Source organism: Canis lupus, chromosome X, assembly GCF_011100685.1.
Source record: "Canis lupus familiaris isolate Mischka breed German Shepherd chromosome X, alternate assembly UU_Cfam_GSD_1.0, whole genome shotgun sequence".
In the NCBI taxonomy this organism is placed as follows: Eukaryota; Metazoa; Chordata; class Mammalia; order Carnivora; family Canidae; genus Canis; species Canis lupus.
The window spans coordinates 101,881,379-101,898,124 of NC_049260.1; the positions used below are offsets into that span (position 1 = coordinate 101,881,379).

Here is a 16,746-nt window from a genome sequence, read left to right on the forward strand (position 1 = left end):
GGATCACCGCCCCTGCCCCCACCTATTCCCTCTACCCCGCAGGGGGGGCTCCTTCCTGGGCCGCCCGTGGGGGGGGGCGGGGGGCGAGCTGGACTGCAGGATCTAGTTGAGAGTCGGCCTGGCAGGCTGAGGACGGAGCCAAGGAAGTATGGTTTCAGCTTGGGGGAGAAGGACTGTGGCTTCCCTGAGCTCACCCTCGATGGCTGGATGGTCAAAGGGCGTGGGGCAGGCTGGGGCACAGCGGGGAGGAAGTCACAAGAACATCTTGGGAACAGGGGAGGGCCAGCCCAGGATTTCACAAGCCCCGCACCATGGAAAGCCTTAAAAAGATGCACACCTTATACCCCAGTGTCCCCCTGCAGAAGTCTATCCAAAGGAAAAAATTGTGGCTGTGAATATTTACCTTAAGCATATACCACGAAGAGTTAAAAAAGAAAAATGAAGCCAAGCGGAGCTCATGGGTGGGGGCCTACTGAAATAATCATGGTAGGTTCAGACCATGGGCTGCTGGGCACCCATTATGAATGGCATAATTGAATATTTTATAGGTTGAGAAAATCTCAGTGATACTGTGTTCAGGATGACAAGCAGATACCAACACAGTTTGGGTGTTTAATTTTTTCATTTTTAAAACTTTACAAATGGCTCTGTTTGGGTATAATCAACCTGCAATAAACTGCACATTTTTTAAATGTGTGATTTGTTTTGGCATATGTATACACGCATGAAACCATCACCACAACCAAGATAGTGAACTTATCACCCCCAAAAGGATCCTTGTGCCCTTTCTGAACTCTCCCTCTGCTTCCCATCCCTTCAAACAACAGATCTGCTTTCTGTGCAGTATGATATTTGTAAAATAGAGACAGAGACAGAGAGGTAGTTAAATGCTCAAAAACAGAAAAAGATATTTATCCAAATAGTATGGAAGATCATTATGGAGAATTTTAAAGTTTTCTTCTTTTTGTGTATTTGTATTCACTCAATTACATGTGAAGAACATGAATAGCTTCTGTAATAAGAAGAAAATCATTGAAGTTATTAAAATATCTGCCACAGGTAACCCATGGAGTGAACATTCTAAACCACACACACATTGAAGAAATGCCTCTTGCCTGGGACATTGCTGATGGTATGAAACTGCTTGTGAAAGAATGTCTTTTTCATGGCGATGGCTGTTGTGATGATAAATATACGGGGAGGGGAGAGCCAAGGGGTTTTGACCCCAGGCTTGACTGTCTGGCCAGGATGGCTATAGGTGGTGTAAGTGGGGATGGTACCTGTAGGGAGATGGCCATGACAGTGACAGCAGAGGGGGTATATAGAGGCGGATGGCTGAGGGGTGTTGGCTGCAGGAGTGGCTGCTCTAGCAAGTGGTGGTGATAGAAGTGGGGATGACTGCCACAGTGACCCCTACGGACGTATCGTGGTGGCTACAAGAGTAATGATTGTAAGGATGATGGTTGGAGGGGTCAGATCATTGTGGGGGTCAGATCATTGTGACTGGCTGGAATGCCCATGAGGGTGACAGCCATGAGGCTGACGATGGTGAGGGTGCTAGTTGCAATGGAGATGACTGTGGGGGTGACGGCCAAGTGTGTTCACTGTAGGTATGCTGGTGACAATGGGGATGACTGTAGGGTCATGGCTATAGGGGTGGTAGTGGTGGTAGTGACAACTTAGCAATGTCAGGTGACCAGGAGCATTGGTCCAACAGGCAGAGAGAGATAGCCCAACTTCTGGCTTCTGGATTCTGGTCAGCAAGATAAGAGGCTTGAATAGGCCATATTATGTCAAGTGGATTGGTCACCTCCAGGGAGATGAGAAGGACTGGTGCTGATTGACATGAGACATCAGGGTAGGGACTTTTCTCTGCTTGTTCAACCTAAGAGCCATCTGTATCAGAATCTCTGGAGACTGAAGCTAGGACTTCCTTCCTCCCTAGGGGCCGGCAGGGGCTGCGATTGCCGTAAGAGCACGTCACGTGGCAGGGCTTCCTGTATGCTTGCTGCCGCTGGGTGTCCATGGCCTGTACCCCTGAGGCTGCCTCTGCAGCACTCAGAGTGGCAGCCAGAGGCTCGGTCCATGCCGTGCCCCCTGGACGGTGCTTGCGAGGCTGAGCAAGAGGACTTGGCATCTCAACATTTAGGATTGCAAGGACGGAGTGTCACCAGAGTAAAGGACCATGTTGCGCCGCAAACCCTCCAACGCCAGTGAGAAGGAGCCCACTCAGAAGAGAAAGGTGAGGAGCATCTCTGGAAACTCACTTTCCCCTTCCCTCTGCTCTCTCAACCCATTCCCTCCAGGACTCTCAGAAGTGGGAAGAGCCAAAGGGGGAGTGTTGAGTCTGTAGGCAAGGGCATTCTCCCAAGGGCAATGGGTTAGGGTCCCCAAGGTTACCATAGTAACAAAAGTATAGAAGAGACTTTCAAAATCTAGAGAATCAGGGTTATAGACACTTAGAAGTCTAGAGTTACAGAATTCAACCCTACAATGATGGTACAGAGACCTAAAATCAGGAGCTAGAATCCTAGACTAGAATTCAAGAATCACAAAATACACTTCTCAAGTTGCATCATAGGACTATTTCATTCTGTCTCCCTTGCGCTGGTCCTGCCACTGCTTCTGCTCAAGCACCGCCTCTCAGGAGCCATCTCGCTCAAGGGGCCCTGCTAGGCCACCCAGATAGGCGCCATGATGCTCCTGGGGCCCCAGCCCTCTGGCCACGGCCAGACTCTGCCCACTTGCTTCCGCTCTGTTGCAGCACCCCAGGCCCATGGGAGAGGTGGACAACCTGGAGAGGGGGCCCCTTGTGATTTCTAGACTCAAGAAACGGGTCTCCGAAAAAACAGTGGGATGCAGGGGGCATGCAGGTTCTGTCCAGGCAAGGAGAAGTTACTTGTGAAAAATGAGAAATAAAGCTGGTGAGATGGGAAGGAAGAGTGAGGGCTGAGGAGGACAGATTCAGTGGAGGGATTCTAAAGGCCAAGAGGAAAAGCAGCTGTCCTGGAGCAGAGGGCAGAGGCCAAACCAGAAGATTTATTGAAGACTGCCAGATCTAGGTTTCTCTAGTTGGATTTGAGGATTTCTAGACTTATTCTTTTATTTGATTATGGGTCTCTCCCAGGCAATCAAAAAATACATTCCACACATCCAACAGGATCCTAGGACCATCCCCAGGCAGGCTTGAACCAAGTCCAGGAAACCCAGGCCTAGCCCCAGGCCCACACTCGGGGTCTTTCCAGTCCCTCACTATGTCCTGCTGTTTTCCCTGGAGCTCAGCCCAGGTGCCCTATGGGGGAGCCCCCTTGTCAGGGGAGCAGCTCCCAAGTGGAGATCGAGCCAGCTCAAAGGCTGAGCCGCAGGGCACTGGTGTGTGCATCCTGCGCCCTCTCAGGTCCTGGGGTGGCTGTCACTTCCGGCTGTACTCTCCCCACCCCAGATGCTTCTCTAAAGTTGCAGTGGAGGTGGGCAGAGGAGGGTAAACATTCATGAATCTTCACACAGGCTCCGTCATCCGCATCCAAGCGCCACTTGGCGCTAGTCCCAACAGACTTGCCACTGGCTGCCACTCCTCGGTGAGCAGGCCCCACTTCCCCTTGCTCTCTGGCATGATGGGGGTGGGAAACAGAGGCTGCTATAGACAGTGCTGAGCCCCAAACCACAGGGGAGCTGAGCTGGAGGAAAGAGCTTGAGAAAGAGCTGACACTTTGACAAGGGGACCCTGTGCCACCTAGGACGGAGATGCCCAAGGGCACCCAGAAGCTGGAGGTCCCCATTTCCTTCCCTGACTCTCATTATCCAGATTCTGTATTTGGTGGTGAGGCTTCTGGAATTCTCCCCTCAGGTTCCCCCCAGGAGAAGCAAGGCCAGTGTGGCACTCAGAGGTCCATGTCCCTCTAGGGAAAATCATCCAGGCAAGCCCTGCCCCACCCCTATCAGCCTGACCAGCCTTAAGAGCCACTCTCTGAGCCCCAATACTGTGGAAAGGTGCTAAGAAAAGCCAAGCTTCCAGAAGTAGAGAGAGCATCTTCCCCAGGCCCAAGGACAGCAGCCCAGCTCCAGCACTGTGACCTCAGGCACGTCCCTTCTTCTCAGTGGCTGAGGGGATGTGGTGGAGGGGAAAGCACAAAGGCAAGTGAGGCCTCTTTCTGTCTCCTGCCCCTCCTCCTCCTCCCAAGCCCGCCAGAAGACAATGTGCTGGGCAGGGGGCATGAAGCGGGTGTGTGTAGGGGGGTGTTCAAATCCCACAGGTTCTAGCTGTAGGACCTTGGACAGTTCATTGACCTCCTTTGGGCCTTGGTTCCTCCTTCATCTTGGAAAAGGAGGATAGCTCTTGACTGGCTGGGCTCAGGAGGTTGTGTAGATGGCCTGGAACAATCAATGTGAGAGCGCGCTGTCACGTGTGGGCATCTGCATATGAGAGGGTGCTGTAGGCAAGGGCGGGCGCGGGGAGCACACTGCAAAGGCCAAGTCTCAGTCCTGGCCCTAAAGTGGAGGAAACCAGACTTAAAAGCACCGAGAGCCTGCACTAAGGGAGGACTCATCGGGCGCCAGGTGCCATGCACTCTACGCATATCTTAGCTCGTTGACTCCTCAGGAGGACCTTGTAAAGCGGGGGCAGGTATTGTCGTTATGTCTGGTTTATGCCCAAGTCCCAGAGAGGTGAAGTGACTTACCCAAGTTCACACAGCTAGTAGGTGGCAGAGCAGGAATCCAAGCCAAGCTTTGTCAGTCTCCAGAGGCTTGACCCCTTCTCCCTCTACCCTCCTGTCACCCCACTGATCCCAGAAGTACTAGGAGAATCTGATGAGCATCAGTAGGAAAGCACACCTCTACATGACACCCCCACCCGCAAATGCATTGTATTTCCAGTGGCTTCTCGTTGCCCGCAGGCTAGTGCCCAAGTTTCTTGGCATGGCTGGCAAGGAATCTTCCATGGCTTTTTCTGCTCCACCTCCCACCATGCCGACTATGCTCAGAGTGTTTCTAACTCATTCTTGTTTAAACATTCCTAGCTTCTCCTGGAGAAATCCTGGCTCCCCTGCATGGCCCAGCTTAAACATGCCTCCTCCATGAAGCCTTCTGGAGCCCTTCCTCCTCCACGCTCTCACTTGCTCCCCTGGAGCCTCTCTTCAAACACCACCCACAGTTTCCATTATGCTCAATCCATTTCTTTACCAGGAGGCACTTTGATGAGCTCTGAGCACAGCAACACACACACAGGGTTTCAGAGTCCCAGATCTGGGTTCAAAGCCCTGCTCTTGCTCCTGCCCGCTGTGTAACTCTGCCTAGGACACTTCATTTCTGAGTCTTGGTCTCCTCAGCTGGGCAGCAAGGATATAAGTTGGGGCTGTGGTGAAGCTGAGGTAAGCCAGCACACGCAAAGTGGTTGGCAGGGTGCAGGGCACATGGGAGGTGCTTCACTCCTTTCTTACTGGATTCCCACCCACACATGCACAGGCCAGTGCCTGGAGCCTAGAGGGTGCTGGGTGAGTGGTATGCTGAAGGAACAGAGAGGCTAGTTGCAGAGACACCTGGTGAGAGCCAAGTTTGCTTAGGAAGCAGGGGACGAAGATGCTAATGGGGGCAGTGTGAGGCTCTGAGAGGGTGATCAGGGGAGGCTTCCTACAGAGGGCAGCACCCTCGAAACTGGATTTGAAAAGCCTTTCTATTGATGTATAATATCCATCCAAAGAAGTGCATAAATTATAAGTGTTCCACTCAATGAATTCCTGTAAGGTGAACATTCCTTCATAGGCAGCACCCAAATCAAGCAACGAAGCACTTTCGGGCTGCCTGGCTGGCTCAGTCAGTAGAGGATGCAGCTCTTGATCTCAGGTTGTGAGTTCAAGCCCCATGTTGGGCATAGAGCTTACTTTAAAAAAAAAAAGCACTTCTGACACTCCAGAAGCTTCTCTCATGCTCCTATCGGTCACTACATACTCCCTTTCCCTAAGAGTAACCACTATCCTAACTTCCAAAGGCATAGCTTAGTTTTGCCAGGTTTTGAACTTTTTATATGAGTAACTATATAATGTACTCTGGTGGCTGGCTCCTTCTGCTCAACAGTGTATCTTTGAGATTCATCCATATCATTAGTGAGAGCTGTACTAAGCTCACTGCTAGCCACTACTCCCTTCGATGACTCTACAACTCCTGTATCCATTCTACCATTGATGGGCATGTGGGCTGCTTCCAGTTCCATTGGATTTTGAAGGAAGGGAGAAACTAGGGGTGACAGAGAAGGATGGAGTGTTCCAGGTAGGGCACACCCTGGGCAAGAGTCTGGAGGGGGTCGGAAAAAAGGCTGAGCACACACAGACATTCGCTAAGGGGTTGCAGTAGAGCCTTCTATCCTCACAGCAATCAGTGAAGTAGGTGTTCTTGTCTTCATTTTACCCATGAGGAAATGGAAGCCCAGAGAAGTTGAGGAACTCTCTCCACTTTAAACAGCTGGTCAATGGCAGAATCAAGATGTGACTGCCAGCTGACAGACTCTGAGGGTCAGGGAGGTTAAATGATTTGTCACACATCCCAGAGTTGAACTCACCAACGTCTGATGCCAGGAAAGTAGCTGTTTCTGAGAGGCCCACGTACTCCCCTTGGATATGGAAGAGGGGCCAACAGTGTATGGTACTACCTCCTGCCCTGGACCCCCAAGAAGGCCTCACCCCAAAGGGAAGCCAGGTGGAAAATCCAAGGAGTCTCAAGGATTTCAACTCGAAGATGGGTTGGGGATCATTTCAAGACCACCAAAAAGCGTTTAGGATATTTGTGATTGCCCCTGAGGTTGGAGGTAGGCGGGGCAAAAGGCCACCCTGGCCAACCCCTCCCTTGGCCACCTGAAGCACATATCTAGTCCTTTCCACATCCCGCTAAGGAGAGGCCAGCAGGGTCCAAGTCCCAGCACCACCTATGGCCCTTTGGGGTTGTCTCCTCCCGCTTTGAGCTGAAGCTGGGACACAAGGGCCCGGACGTCAGGTCCCCGGGGAGCCAAAGGTCCTCCTCTGGACCCCCAGCCTGCAGATTAATGACAGGAAGAGGAAAGAACTGCAGTCTGGTGGTGAGTTTACTCTCCCCAACAAAGTCCACTTCTGGCCCTGGGCCTGCCCTCTTGCATGCTTGCCAGTCCCTGGGGCTTCTGGGGCGACTCTCAGCCTCCTCGTCTGCAGACCAAGTGGAGGGGGTGGTGCAAAGAAGGCCATAATAGGTCCCATCGGTCTATAAATAGCAGCCCGGCCTGCCGTCCCTGGGCTCTGGCCAGCCTGGTGCCCACCCTCTCTCTGTTCCCTCTTTTCCAGGCAATAAGAGGAGGAAGTTATCCAGGCAGCTGCATCCTAGCCATTCAAGAAGAGGAAATAAACAAAAGGTGGAGGAGAGAAGAGGAAAGAAAGGGAGAAAAAGAGGAAAGAATAGTGGGTGGGGAAAGCCAAGGAAAGACGATGGAGGAGATGCATGGGAACCAGAGCAGTCGCCCCACGGTCATGCTCCCCCGCCATGTCCACTCACGCCCCCCTTACCCAACTCCCCAGCGTAGCCCAGAAGAGGCTTTCTGACTGAGGCTGTAGGTGCCTCATCCAGGAGGCCCTCCTGGTGGTAGTGTCTGCTTGGCCTGACCGCTGACCCAGTTTCTGGTCCCCTAACTTGCCGCCACCTCTAGGGAGGTGTGGCCCCTGACCCTGAGAGCTGGCTTGCTTTGGTCAAGACCCACCAAGAGAACAAAAGTCCCCAAGAGTCTCCCCCTACTACCGGAGGCCCCAGGAATTTGGGCCAGTTGTGGGGGGGGGGCAGGTGATATTGCCCCTGCCCTGGGGGGTTGTCAGTGGACCCCCCCCTTTCATAGGAAAGAGGATGTGAAACTTTCAGCTTTGTGTGGGTTTGGGGCTTCGGTTCCTCAAGCCCTTATCTCTGGTGTCTGCAGTCTATCCCGCTCTATCTGTCTGGCCATCTGTGAACCCTGGTTCCTGTATGTATCTCTGGTCTTGACTGTTGATCTTGATTCAGGCTCAGCCTTCACTTCTTGTATGTAAAGCCTGACTCCTTACCTGCTCAGCCCTGGCTTCTGGCTGCTATCTTGCCATTTGCACGCATATACAGTTAAGAAAGCTCATTTCTTGAAAATAGTCTCTTCAGTGCAAACAATCAGCTGGCTTTAAAAGTCCAAACACTGGCGCAGCACAGCAACAGTAAGTCAGCTCATCGTGTTAGTGGCTAAGGTTAAAAGCCGAAGTGAAGGAAGAAAAAACAGCAACTTTCTTTTACTAAATTAGCCCCAATCGGTCACGTCCCAAATCTGTTGGCATCTTCCCTTAATAAGCCTTGACTGAAGGTTTCCAGAAAGCATAACGCCAGGTCTTACTGACTCCTGGTGGGGGGGGATTGCCTTGTTCTTCTGGAGACACAGGTTCACCAAGCTGGAGACCTCGATGCATTCACCACCCTTACGGTGACAGGGACACCATGCTTGCCACAGATCCTGGGCAAAGAGGAGGCTGTGGTGTTGGGGAAGGTTTGCTCTGTTATGTAAATAAAGGTGATGCTATTGTCGCGATGAGGGGACACCTCTAGTGGGAGCTATGCTTTTGCTCTGACTCACTGCCTCCAGAATTCTGGGGAGCAGATTGCAGGTGCTGGTGGAAATGTGGGCTTTGTCTGAGGCCTGGCTGGGCTTGGAGGCTCCTGAGTCGGGCTTGCTCTGGGGCCCACATCAGAGTCTACTCTTGGCTGAAGAAGAGCAGGAAGCCAGGTGGCTCCAAGCACAACTTTGATGCTTCACCTCATTAGCCCTGGGTCCTCAGGGCACCTGTGGCGCTGAGTGACATTGTCCCTGCTCTTTATTCCACCGAGCATCACTGACGGCAGCACATCTGCTTCTTCCAGCTCTCACTTCAGCGCTCCAGCAGCTTCAAGGATTTTGCCAAATCCAAACCCAGCTCCCCCGTGGTGAGCGAGAAGGAGTTTAATCTGGATGATAATGTGAGTTGCAGAGCCTCCCAGGGGGATCTGGCTGCTGGCCCTGGGTGGGGGGAAGAGGAGATTTGTGGATTCAGGAAAGCCTGCTTACAGAAGGCCAACCCTCCCAAATTTGGGCCCCAAGAACTCCTCCACATTCTTTGCAATTACAAGTTACAGTTGACCCCTTGAACAATCCGGGTTTGAACAGCATGGGTCCACTTACAGTTGGATTTTTTTTCAATAAATACAGTGCAGGACCATAGATGTATTTTGTCCTCTTTACAATTTTCTTAATAATGTTTCCTTTTCTCTTGCTTACTTTATTATAAGAATACAGTATATAGTACACATACATACAAAATACGTGTTAATCCACTGTTTATGTCATTGGTAAGCCTTCTGGTCAACAGTAGGCTATTAATAGTTAAGTTTTCGGGGAGTCAAATGTTATACATGGATTTTCATCTGCGCACAGCAGCGGGGAGAGTTGGCACCTTCAACCCCAAGTCGTTTGAGGGTCAACTGTAATTGTCAAAATAATTATAAATTAATAGGGCTGAGTATGGGACAGGGTGGGGGCTAGGAGGGAAGGGATGGGAGGGCCTCTCATTCCCACCCTACATTCTCTACCAGGACCTGAAGGCCTCCTTCTGCCCCTAAATCCTGGACCTCCTCCTTTGTTGTCACAGATTCCAGAAGACGACTCAAGTGTCCCTACCACAGAAGATGCTGGGAAGAGTGGCAAAAAGCTGGGGAAAAAGTGGAGGGCCGTGATCTCCCGAACCATGAACAGGAAGATGGGCAAGATGATGGTGAAGGCCCTGTCAGAAGAGATGGTGAGGCTTGCAGTGCAGGGGAGGGGAGGGAATGGGAGGGGACAGACAGTGCTCTGGCAGGGTGTGAGCACAGCCACCTTGCCGGCCATACCTCAGGTACTGTGCTTGAGGGCCTGATTCCATATGAGAAGGAAGATCCCAGGACAACTGGGTGGCTCAGTGGTTGAACATCTGCCTTTGGCTCAGGGAATGATCCCAGGGTCCTGGGATGGAGTCCCACATCAGGCTCCCCATGGAGAGCCTGCTTATCCCTCGGCCTATCTCTCTGCTTCTCTCCTCTCTCTGTGTCTCTCATGAATAAATAAATAAAATCTTTTTAAAAAGAGAGAGAAGGAAGGTCCTATGGGAAGAGAGCTCACTCAGCCACGGACTGGCAGTGAGGCACTTCCCAAGGGAGCACGAGGGGGTCTGAAGGGGGATGAAAGTCTACATAGCAGAAGCTTCCTAAGAAGACAGGCCTGAAAGGGGAGTCACTGAAAAGGATATGGGATTGCCTGATGCGAATTCATTCACCTCAAAGTTTTGCTTGGAACTAGCCTCTGGGATTGGGAAGACTGGATTGGAAGAGTGGCCCCTGTGAGAAAAAATAGAGAAGGCTGGCTGGGGCCCAAGGAGAAAGGGTGGAACACACAGTGAGTGGCCTGTGCTCGGGGCTCTTCCAGAAGGTTCCCAGGTGGTGGTGTGCCATACCAGCTCAGGACAGCAATTGGTCAAATTTTCAGGAATTTTGTGAGGCAGGTGTGAAACCCTGCCATTACAGGGTTTCATTAAATGAAACCACCATTACTGAAAATTAAATTCTATAAACTTAGAATGAAAGAAATTATGTTAAAAATAAAGAGACTACGGTCCATCTTCCAAACTCATGATTTCCCAATTCTTAGACTATGGTTCACTGATCTCTGTGCTCTTGTGGTTATTAGCATCTACGGCCTCTGTGTGGTAGAATCAGCCCACAGAGGGGTGCTGGTGGGTCAGTGACCTCACCGCGGTAGCTGGATGTCAGCAGCGGTGGGGAGTATTTACAACACAGGAATTGGCATCCGGGCTTTGATTCCTAGAGAGCCACTTGTGAAAGGGTTGCCACCGCCCTGAGGGCTGGTGAGGCGGAGGAGCTCTGGAGTCAGGCCAGCTCAGTAGTGGGTTCCTGTGCAGCCTTGGGAACGTTTCTCCATGACTTCTCCTCTTTAAACTTGGAATTATCGCAGCACTTACTTTCAAGTATGGCCGTGAGGATGAAATGAGTGGGCAAGCATGCCTGGCTGGCCCAGAGAAGCAGGGCAGAAAGTAGTTCCTGGCCAGTGCCCCCTGTGTGTGGGACTCTGCCCCAGTCCAGCCTAAGTCCAATGTGTGGGCATCACCACCTTATGCTGACAGAGCACATTCACCAGCATCCCCATTGCATGAGGTCAGTGGGGTGAGGACGGTCATTCCCACTTCACAGAAGCAGGAACATGGGCTCAGAGAGTGTGGTGCAGCCTCTAAGTGGCAGAGCGGGATGGGGGAGTGCTCAAGCCAGACCCCAGTCCTCTGGAGAGCTCAGGTCCATTTCTTCTGTGCCCGGCGCTGCCCCATGGGCATCCCAGCCAGGGCTGCTCAGGGCTCCTTGCCTCCCCTCCCCTGCAGGGAGACACTCTGGAGGAGGGCTCCGCCTCCCCGACATCTCCAGACTGCAGCCTGGACAGCCCCAGCCCTGAGAAGATGGCACTGGCCTTTTCTGAGCAGGAGGAGCATGAGCTCCCAGCACTTAGCCGTCAGGCATCCACAGGTGAGTAGGAGACAGAAGGGGACATCTGCTAAGTCGGGAGAAGAGGACTGGGTTAAGGCCATGCATGTGGCGGTCTGGGAGGGAGGTAAGAGAAATGAACCTTTACAGTTTGCCTTCTGGGAACTTGCCCAGCCCTTGTCATGTTACATTTTTACAACTGCATGGTACCAACGCTACTATCCCCACTTTATTGAGGTGAAAACTGAGGCTCAGGGAGGTTTTCACTTGCCCAAGATGACTCAGTCTTGAACATAGGTCTACCCTACAGGAGCTGCCACTTGCTGTCCCCAGGCCCTGGAGGGGCCCAAGGGAGAGGAAGAGCCCCATTGCCTTCTTGGACTAGCCCATCCCCACCCTTCCAAGGGGAGCTAGAGGCTACAGCCACCTAGGCCTCTGACATCCCAGGCTGGGGATGGGGATAGAGGGTCTCCAGCTGGGAAGACAGTCTCTTAGACTGCACCCTTTGGTTCACTGGTCTTGGGGCATGATTTGGCATCTTCTAGGTGTCTGTGGCGTTGGGCAGGAGGGGCTGCAGGCTCTGAGCTACAGACCCACGGAGGAACTGCCCTTCTCACTCTTCAGGCTAGTTATAACTTCTGTGCTCTTTCACTGGCTCCACATACACCTCCCAGCCCCTCCCTCCTGAAAGCCACTTACATGACCCTTCATCCCGCCCTTCCCAGAGAGAAAGAGACCATCTGAGTTTCCATATGATGTTGTAACTAGACACTGAGTCTTAGTAAGTACAGAAAGTAAAATATTAGTTTAGGGTGTATTTTCCCGGGTGGAAGGTGGCTTCTAGGAGCACTGGAGTGGGAGTCAGAAGACCTGGAGTTGAGACCAATTATAAGGTGAGAGGTCTTGGGCTCTCAGTTGGCCTGGCTGGCTTCTGTTTTCCTTATCTGTTCATTGGGATGTTGAACCAGTCTCTAGAGGTTTTCCCAATGTGCTCATTCTTTAGTCCCATTCCTCCTGCTGTGGTCAACAATTTTCATGTCTGAGGCTCCACAGATGAAGCTGTGCTCCTGCAGGGTGGCCTTGGGATTTCTAGCCACAGCCCTTGGAAGGTACCTCCTGGGTACTGCCCCAGCTGTCTTGAGACAAAGGTGACCCTCCTCTCTGCCCCATCTCCTGCAGGCAGTGAGCTTTGCAGCCCCAGCCCAGGCTCTGGCAGCTTCGGAGAGGAACCACCTGCCCCCCAGTACACAGGACCCTTCTGTGGCAGGGCACGAGTCCACACCGACTTCACTCCCAGCCCCTATGACCATGACTCGCTGAAACTGCAGGTAAGGTTGGCATCTAGGCCTCTCCCGAGCATGGCAGGCTGTGCCCACAGAGGAGGCTGTATTGCACCAGAGTAGGACGATGTCGGCAGAAGCCAAGGAAATACACTTCTCCTCTACCCTCCTCCACTCTGTGTTCCTGTCCTCCCACAGAAAGGAGATGTGATCCAGATCATTGAAAAGCCACCCGTGGGCACGTGGCTGGGCCTGCTCAATGGCAGGCTGGGATCTTTCAAGTTCATCTATGTGGATGTGCTGCCAGAGGAGGCCGCGGGGCCCGCCCGCCCCAGCCGCCGACAAAGCAAGGGCAAGAGGCCCAAGCCAAAGACTCTGCACGAGCTGCTGGAGCGCATAGGCCTGGAGGTTTGAGCTGGGACCTGGGCCCGTCTCAGCAAGGGAGGCGCATTTGGCCTGGGGCTAGAGGCCGGGGCATGGTCAGCTGTGTGGGAAGGGAGGGATCCCAATGCAGGGGTGGCTGGCGAGTGGCCACACCCTGGTGGTCCACCTCTGCCCGCAGGAGCACACGTCCACCCTGCTGCTCAATGGCTACCAGACTCTAGAGGACTTCAAAGAGCTTCGAGAAACGCACCTCAATGAGCTGAACATCACAGACCCACAGCATCGAGCCAAGCTGCTCACGGCCGCCGAGCTGCTGTTGGACTACGACAGTGAGTGGGCTCAGGAGGAGGATGTGGGGGTGCCTGCAGGTACTGGGGGGGAGGCCTGCCCCCTGACCACTCTCAGCCCCAGCACCCCTCTGCAGCAGGAAGGCACTTCCGCGCTTGAACTCCAGTCTCAGGCAGTTTACCCACAGAGGGGCCTTAAGGGATGATCAGGTCCAACTCCCTTTGGGATCAAAGGGGGAGACTTAAGGCCAGAAAAGGTAAGGCATGTCCTCAAGGCCTCAAAGTTGGAGCTATAGCATGGCCAGGAATCAAGCGCAGGTTTCTGGGCTCCCAGCTAGGGGCTGAAAAAGGCTGAGCTCCTGCCTGGGTTGCCGCTTGGAAACCACTCCCACTCTGTTCTAAGCCAGAAAGAGTGAGAAGGGCAGGGAAGGAGGGAGCCCAGAGGGAGAGACTGCCCACAGGGGACTTCCCAGGGTCCCCCCCATCCCCCCACAGGGGCTCCCTGGGCTTCTGAACCCCCTCTTAGCTAAGGCCCAAGCCTCCCCACCCCAATATTCCATCTCCTTCCTTTCCCCCAGCAGCCGGCAGCGAGGAAGCGGAAGAGGGCACCGAAAGCAGCCAGGAGCCGCTGGCAAACACCGTGTCTGAACCCAAGGTGGACATTCCTCGAGACTCTGGCTGCTTCGAGGGCTCAGAGAGCGGACGTGATGAGGCGGAGCTGGCGGGCGCTGAGGAGCAGCTGCACGGCCTCTCCCTGGCCGGGGCGCCTTGAGGCGGAGGTGGTGGCATGGCCGAGGCTGGGCCCCAGAAGCAGAGACTGCAGGGACGGGCCCGGCCTCCCACGGTGGCCCAGACCCTGGTGGACTGGTGCCGAGCCCAGCCCTGCTCCTCTGGGAGTGCCCAGGGCTGCAGGGGCCGGCCAGGGCCCTGTAGGCTCAGCCGCAGTGGATGAGGAGTCACCCAAGGGCACATCCCACCTGCCCAGCGCCCTCCCTCCACCAGTTACGGATAGCACAGAACGTCCAAGCACCACCTGCTCCCAGCCACAGCGAGTGGGACACTGAGGGGCCACCCTACCCATGTCCCTCACCACCCAGGCCCCCAAGCCCCCCTCACCCCCACACCACTTTCCCTTGTCACACCGCTCCTGAAACAGGGGCCCAGTGTTTCAGGTCGATTTCAGAACCCTGGGGAAGCTGGCCCTTTTAGAGGCCCCAAACTGATCACGGGTAGATACCGACTTCCCCAACCAAGGCTTGGAAAAAGCCACATGCATGTACCTTTCCCTCATTCCTTCTCCTTAACTTTCTGAAAGGCTTGGCCACTAACTGGTGAGAATTAGAATGGATATTGCTGATGGTGTGGCCAGCTCAGACATTCTGTGACATTAAGTGTCTGCTCTTCTGTTACCCAGGACGCCAGTGGGGTTTACTGGGGGAGCTGAAGGGGCTTTGGGCTCCCAAATGAAATGGCTACTCCCGCTTATTCATTCTGTACCTCCCCACATAACTCAAGCCAAGCTGCAACTTCCCCTGGCTGAAAACAATGCCCAGACCTCATACAACATGCACCCTCTCCTTCCACTCCCAGCCCTGGCCAATGACACTTCCTCTGAAGGCTGATGGCAGATCGCCAGACCTGACTTCCAAGGACAGAACTGCACCCCGGAAGTCACACGCAAGTCTGAACTCAGACTTGGCCACCTATACGGCTTCTTACAAGCAAAGAAAGCACAAAGCTTGACACTGGGGAGTCCACTACCCCAACTTTGCTTTGCAAAAGGTTTTGATGTACCCTGAACTCCAGAAGGAGGGGGAAGTATACCTGTCAGTGGGGGCCTCTGGTGACCTCAGTACCCAGACTGTGCCCTGAATTCACAGAGTAACCCAGGAACAGTGCCCACTACATCTAGGACTGCCTGCTTAGTGAACACAGCCTTGGACCTACTCTGAGGAAATTTGGTAAAAGCTAGCTTAGGGGAAGGGCTTGGTGTAAATATGACGGGTTGGAGGGGGCTACGTTGGCAGCAATAAACATAGGTGGAACTAATTAGTCTCCAGTTGTCTTTCCTATGGGGGGAGGGTTGGAGAAGGTTCAGACCAGTATCCTTCGAAGCTGGACTTGGCAAAATGACCTCCATTGTCCTTTCAGGACAATCTGTCCCTTCCCTGAAGATGCTCACTGCCCTTGATCCTGCGGACTGAAAGCTCCAGTAAGAAGCGCTATCTCTGCTCTTCCCACTAACCAGCTCTCCTCAGAGTACAGGCTCCTGGGCCATAGGCCTTGCTGGGGTCTGAGAGTGGGGGGGGGGTAACTATGTCCGTCTTCCTAGAATGATTATTTATCAAGAGCCTTGAGGACCCCTCAGTGAGGAAGGGCCGGAACTAGGAGCCGTCCAGGTCCAAATAGGAGAGGTTTGGATTTCGCAGGGCCTTCCCTCTGGGGCCACCTCTTCTCAGGCCCCACCTGTGCCCACTGAAGCTACACTATCTCCAGGAAGGTAGGACAGAGATGGAGACCCCGGGCTTCCTTTGTTTATGCTGCCATTAACGGCATTAGGGAGGGCAAACTGGATTGAGAGCTGCCCCCAGAGTGAGGACAGGGCCACTCTGCTTCCAGGCTTTGCTCCTGCTACCCACAGCCACTAAATGGCAAGCAGTATCCTAACCAAAGAAATGAGGAGAGGCCCAAACAGCCTCACGACTCCAATGATATCACTTACTGCCCAAAACCAAGCATTTTGCATTTATTCTCTCAGATCATCTTCACAGTACCCCCAGCCCCAAGGTACATACCATCATCTTTCCATTTTACAGAGGAGGAACCTGCAGCTCAGTCAGGTTGAAGAAGTTGTGCAGGGAGCCCAACAAGCTTTCAGAAACCCCTGCCCTTTGGAGGACAATCTGACCCCCTGTAATGCACCTTTGACACCCTTTGACCCAGCCATTCCCCTCCTTGGATTTGATCCCCAGAAAGAGTCTCATAAGTGCATGCAGATATATCAGATATATGGACAAGGATTCTCACAACAGCTTTGTCTCTGAGAGTAAGAAATTGGAAACAACACAAATGGGGAGTTAGTTAGATACATTATATTTCATTCACACAATACTGTGCATCATTAATCATGATGTAGAAAAATATTTAATGATACAGGGAAGATCTTCATGGTTTTTTATTGTTTAATTAAAAAGTTTAAAATTATACAAATAATGTACAAACATTCTTACTGTAAAAGAAGTCTGTGCTATATCATGGGGGAAAAACAAATACTA

General features: G+C 52.9%; 1 protein-coding gene across 2 annotated transcripts; it reads left to right on the forward strand.

Annotated features, from left to right (window-relative positions):
* The first annotated feature begins 1,974 nt into the window (after window positions 1-1,974).
* On the forward strand, window positions 1,975-15,520 carry SASH3 (SAM and SH3 domain containing 3). Of its 2 annotated transcripts, none has more exons than XM_038588269.1 (8): window positions 1,975-2,242; window positions 8,884-8,979; window positions 9,648-9,794; window positions 11,421-11,562; window positions 12,700-12,848; window positions 12,999-13,208; window positions 13,363-13,513; window positions 14,050-15,520. In XM_038588269.1, exons 1-8 carry the CDS (start codon window positions 2,186-2,188, stop codon window positions 14,241-14,243), a joined length of 1,146 nt encoding a protein of 381 aa, XP_038444197.1. In that variant the 5' UTR covers window positions 1,975-2,185; the 3' UTR covers window positions 14,244-15,520. The 2 variants fall into 2 exon arrangements, with proteins under 2 accessions (XP_038444197.1, XP_038444198.1); XM_038588270.1 differs by having other exon boundaries at window positions 14,053-15,520.
* The last annotated feature ends 1,226 nt before the right edge of the window (window positions 15,521-16,746 follow it).